Here is a 6000-nt window from a genome sequence, read left to right on the forward strand (position 1 = left end):
TTAAACTAAACTACTGTGAGCTGATCTTAGAACAGTTTTCACTTCAAAAATAAACATGAAAATATTTTAAAAATCCAGAACAAACACTAATGTTAGTAAAAGTGCTGGATTAAAAGACCAAAGGAATAATATTAATATTAATATTAATAATAACAATAATATTCATATTAATATAAATAATAAGAATAACAATAATAATTATATTCACATTAATATAAACAATAATATTATATATATTATTATAATATTATTTATATATAATAATAATAATAATAATAAATAAGCTAAGAGCACCGACTGACTTTTAAAGACAAGGTGAATATAAAACTCAAACATCTATTAAATACAGCTGAAACTGACTTTATATTTCTATATTATATTCATATTCATATATGAATTATATTAAGCTGAACCCAGACTTAACTTTAACTCTCAGTCTAAATCCTAAAACCTACAAACACCCAAAACACTGTGACTGATCAGCCCTGATTTCAGCAGGTTATTATTGCTGCAGCTGCTGAGATCAGTTTAGCTCCAGACTTTAGGTTTATTATTAATAATAATAATAATAATAATAATAATAATCATCCGGAACGTTCCGATATTTGATCATTCATCTGACGGTTGCTTCCACAGCTTTAGGCCTGTAGTGGACGTTTCTGCGTATGACCTGAGGGAGTCTGTGTTGGTCTGCACGCCCCTGGTGAACTCCCCTCCAGTTGGTGATCTTTAATTACAGCAGACCTGATTTCCTGATTAACTTCAGAGTATTCGAGCTTAACGACCTTAAATCTGGCGAAGATCTCCAATATTCCTCATTCTGAAATGGTTGGAAACAGTTCTGAGACCTGAACTATTTTCTAGCCTTTGACCTTTTTGACCTCTGCTGAAAGAGTCTGAGTTAAAGTCGAACTGAACTGAAATCAGGTGAAAATGTGTAGAGTCAAGTTCAGTATTCTCAGCATCTTCATCCAGAAATCTCAGAGTGAGGAAGACTACACACGTACAGTAACTCGCCACGGCGACGGCCCGTCAGACATCTCCACCCAAAAAGCCAAAAGACCTTCTTCTGAATTCATGCAAACCAGCAGACCTGAGCTCAGCCAGCGTCCGCGGAGCGGAGCGAGGGCCTGGACACAGCTCTGTATTTATACCTCATATTAAAGCCAGGAAACGTAAATATATTACATATATATCTAATATAAACGGTTCAGAATCCCGCCTGTTTGCATGAACTGAAGAACTGCGGAAATCTGTGACGAGACCCGGCAGCCGCTAGCTGAGTTACCATAGAGCCGTCAGATGAGAAATGAGCAAGAGAGAGAGAGAGAGAGAGAGAGAGAGAGAGAGAGAGAGAGATACAGATGAAAGAAGTGAGGAAAGGGGAAGAGCCACACCTTCGAAGGGGCGGGGTCATGTAGTGGGTGAGACTGCAAAAGAAGAACTGAATGGAACGAGAGAGAGAGAGAGAGAGAGAGAGAGAGAGAGGGAGAGACAGAGAGAGAGAGAGAGAGAGAGAGAGAGACAGAGAGAGACAGAGGGAGGGAGGGAGTGAGAGAGGTAGTGAGAGAGAGAGAGAGAGACAGAAAGAGAGAGAGTGAGAGAGGGAGTGAGTGAGAGATGGAGTAAGTGAGTAAGAGAGTGAGAGTGAGTGACAGAGAGTGAGAGAGGGGGGAGGGAAGGAGAGAGTGAGAGTGAGAGTGAGAGAGAGAGAGTGAGAGTGAGAGTGAGTGACTGAGAGTGAGAGAGAGAGTGAGAGTGAGTGACTGAGAGAGTGAGAGTGAGTGACTGAGAGAGTGAGAGGGGGGGGAGGGGTTCTGACTGCGCTGGTGGAGCTGAACAGATGGAGGAGGCGTGGTGGTGAGGACGGTGGTGGAGGGAAACAGTGGACGAAAGCATGGTTCTGAAACCTCTGCTGATCTGAGTTCCGAGGTTCTGAGGTTCTAGATATAACCTCACTCTCTCTGCTAGAGGTGAGGAGAACCCTGACAGTCAGTAAGAGGATCTTTACACTCGCAGACTGGAGTGTGTCCAGAGCTCGGGGGGCGTCTGGACGCTGGGTGGGCATCCACAGGAGGGAGAGACGTAGAGCACAAAACACACACCGCCGTTCCCAGTCCTTCTGTACACGCACACACACACACACACCACCACCACCACCACCAGCGGCAGTGGCAGCAGCAGCAGCAGCGGTGCTTCAGCCGCGAGCCGTCCGCTACTCTGAGTTGATTAGAGCTGAACTGAGCCTTAAAAGCCACCGTAGCTCCGGTTCGATAGTTCTGCACTCGAGTTCCGCAGAGCTCAGTTCCCTCATTACTCTCCAATATTAATTTATTCAGTTCAAAATAGAAATATTAATTGACATAAATGAGAAAATCGAATAGTTTCTGCCCCCTGGTGGATTATCTGCAAACTGCACGCACCAGAAAAGTACATACAGATTTGTGTTTTCTGAACAGGTCAGAGTGGGAGGGGTTAAACAGGTGTAAATCCGAGAGGAACGTGATTACACTGCTGTGTGTGTGTGTGTCTGTATAAGTGTGTGTGTGTGTGTGTGTGTGTGTGTGTGTTAAAGTGTGTACGGTGCAGAAGGACTGACAAGACTTCCTCTGTTCTCCCACTCCAGTGGATGTGTGTGTGTGTGAGCTGGCTAACATTTCACTTTCACCAACTTTCACAAAATACAGGAGCTCACCAACACCAACACTAACAGAGAACAACGGACAGCTCCGACGGGCACGAGGGGAGGGATGCCCAGCTGCCCTCTAACCTTGTATGCCACCCGCGCCGGGCAGCGTTTCCCCAGGCCCAGCGGCGGGCACATGAGCCGCAGCATCTCATACATATCACTGAAACTGATCCTGCCGCTGCAGACCCCCACAGACGAACGGAGGAACAACAACAGACGGACACAAACGCAAAACGGGATGGGGCGGGACACAGATGGGTCAGATCGAGGGGCGGGGCGTTGGAGGGGGAGTGGACAAAAAAGAAAAGAAAAGAAAGAAAAGACACAGAGGTTATTGGTTTGGTCACGGGGGGGGGGGGGGGGGTGTAAGTGGAGGGGGGTTGGAGAGATTGGTGAATGCTCCGCATTGGCTGAGGTCCGTGGGTTAGGTTAACTGGGAAAAGGGGGATTCTGGGATTTGTAGTAGGGATGCACCAAAGCTTTGGCCGAAAATGACCAAAAACAACACTATTGGTTAAAAAAGAATTTTGAGGACTTTTCTACAGTCAATTTACTCCAAACACTCACTCTGACAGACTGTAATACACTACAGGAAGCGTAGGGGGCACTCTATAATGCTCTATAATGATCATATGATCCACACGCTCATTCTGACAGACTGTAATACACTACAGGAAGCGTAGGGGGCACTCTATAATGCTCTATAATGATCATATGATCCACACGCTCATTCTGACACACTGTAATACACTACAGGAAGCGTAGGGGGGCGCTCTATAATGCTCTATAATGATCATATGATCCACACGCTCATTCTGACAGACTGTAATATACTACATGAAGCGCAGGGGGCGCTCTATAATGCTCTATGATGTTCATATGATCCACACGCTCATTCTGACAGACTGTAATACACTACAGGAAGCGTAGGGGGCGCTCTATAATGCTCTATAATGATCATATGATCCACACGCTCATTCTGACAGACTGTAATATACTACATGAAGCGCAGGGGGCGCTCTATAATGCTCTATGATGTTCATATGATCCACACGCTCATTCTGACAGACTGTAATACACTACAGGAAGCGTAGGGGGCGCTCTATAATGCTCTATATGATCCACACGCTCATTCTGACAGACTGTAATACACTACAGGAAGCGTAGGGGGCACTCTATAATGCTCTATGATGTTCATATGATCCACACGCTCATTCTGACAGACTGTAATACACTACAGGAAGCGTAGGGGGCGCTCTATAATGCTCTATAATGTCCATATGATCCACACGCTCATTCTGACAGACTGTAATACACTACAGGAAGCGTAGGGGGCACTCTATAATGCTCTATAATGATCATATGATCCACACGCTCATTCTGATTCACTCATACTGTACTGTGAGTGTCGTCCAATTAAAATAACAGATTTTTTAACCCAATGTGTTCAGTTTGGATTTCAGTTTTGGCCAAGATTCTTACTGGTGCATCACTCTGTTGTTCTCCTGGTTTAAAAGGAACGTAAAGAAAGAAACAGGTTCTATGAGATCGGTGAGCGGTCGCATAGAACAGCAGTGAGGCTTCAGACAGGCAGGAAAAGCCCCGCTGCTCTGATTCATGTAGGATGGCAGTCACGTCAATGCAGTTCCTGCCCCCCCCTCCCCCAAACACCCACCCAACCAACCCTCCCACCCTTCTGGACGAACCAGAACAATGCACACTGCTTTTACCCCCAGGCATCGTTCATCAGCAAGCAGGAATCAAACCACAGAGATGCTGCTCTGATCTGCCTCTTATGTGTTTATGTGTTTATATTTATCTGCTTTGTACAGAGTTAGAATCACATCAATAGAAACGTCTAAATTCAATCTGAAATATGATTATGTATCATCTGAACCACACTCTGAACTTCTGTTTGATCTGAACTTCTGTTTGATCTGAATTTCTGTTTGATCTGAAATTATTTTTGATCTGAAATTCTGTTTGATCTGAACTTCTGTTTGATCAGAAAATCTGTTTGATCTGAACTTCTGTTTGATCTGAAAATCAGTTTGATCTGAAAATCAGTTTGATCTGAAATTCTGTTTGATCTGAAATTGAAGTTTAGGTAGAAAATAGATTTTGACCGGAATTGAATTTGCATAAAAATTACAATTGAATTTTGAATTTGAACTGAATGTGAATTAAGTGGTGTAAAGAACAGATCTAAACTCCAAAACTGGATTTAAAGCACATGAAAGTGTGGAAAAAAAAAAAATCTAAAATTTAGACTAAAATTCAGACACTTCTGATCTGATTATTTTCATCATCACACCATAACTCATTTCCTGGAGGACAGAATTATGTCTTCAGATCTAACCTTCCTAAAAATGAGTTTAAAAACAAATCTATAAATGTGAATTTAATGAAGACTGTGTTTTAGAAATTTATATAATTTCTAAAAAATATTTTTTAATTTCTAATAATTTATAATTTTTAAATATTTTTAAAATATAAAATAACTTGATCATGTCAATATAAAGTAAATTTGAACTTTTTATAGGCCACCAAATTCAATTTCAGACCAAACTTTAATTTCAGTTCAAAATTACATTTCAGTTTTACATTTCTATTTAACATTAAAGTTTAACATCATTACAAACTTTAATTTCAGTCCAAAATTGAATCTGAGTTGAATTCAAATAAAAATGTCATTTTAGTTCCAAATAAAATTTCAGATCAAAACTGAATTTATTTCAGGTTCTGATTCTAATGCTATAATTCTAACTCTATAGGTCTGTGAAGGGTCTGATGAATTGTCTGCCTGTGTGTGTGAGTGTGTGTGTGTGTGTGAGTGTGAGTGTGTGTGTGAGTGTGTGAGTGTGTCGGAGCACAGCGAGCGTTCTGTGGCAGGTGCACGTCATGCTTTCCCTCGCGGTCTCTGCATTGTCCCGCACATTCTCGTTCTCATATCAGAATGCACATAATGAGGAGATGATGTGGAAAAACAACCAAAAGAAGAAGGAAGAACAGAAGCTTAAGAGAACCGAAAAAAAAAAAAAAGCCCTTCAAAAACAACGAAAAGAAGTGAAAGGAACCGAGGAAAAGAAAAAGGAGGAGAAAAGAAAAGCGACATTCATTCCAGTCTCCACTGCGAGCAGGTGCTGAGGGGTTCTGGTTTAGAGGGTCCAAACCTTGCAGGCCACCCTATGAGGACATTTCTTGCCTAAGCCCAGTGGGGGGGTCGATAACCCGCAATAAACTGTACATATCCTTATAATGAATTCGCCCGCTGCAAGAAAAACACAGGGAGGTTAGAGGGGGAGGGGTGG

At 42.4% G+C, this 6000-nt stretch overlaps 1 protein-coding gene across 1 annotated transcript in view; it reads right to left on the minus strand.

Annotated features, from left to right (window-relative positions):
* LOC140548821 (voltage-dependent P/Q-type calcium channel subunit alpha-1A-like) overlaps positions 1-6000 on the minus strand; it is a 40167-nt gene that overhangs the window by 20613 nt on the left and 13554 nt on the right. The window contains 2 exon segments of the mRNA XM_072671992.1: positions 5863-5910; positions 5912-5960. Coding sequence (XP_072528093.1) covers positions 5863-5910; positions 5912-5960 — 97 coding nt within the window.

This window comes from Salminus brasiliensis, unplaced genomic scaffold, assembly GCF_030463535.1.
Source record: "Salminus brasiliensis unplaced genomic scaffold, fSalBra1.hap2 scaffold_123, whole genome shotgun sequence".
Classification (NCBI taxonomy): Eukaryota; Metazoa; Chordata; class Actinopteri; order Characiformes; family Bryconidae; genus Salminus; species Salminus brasiliensis.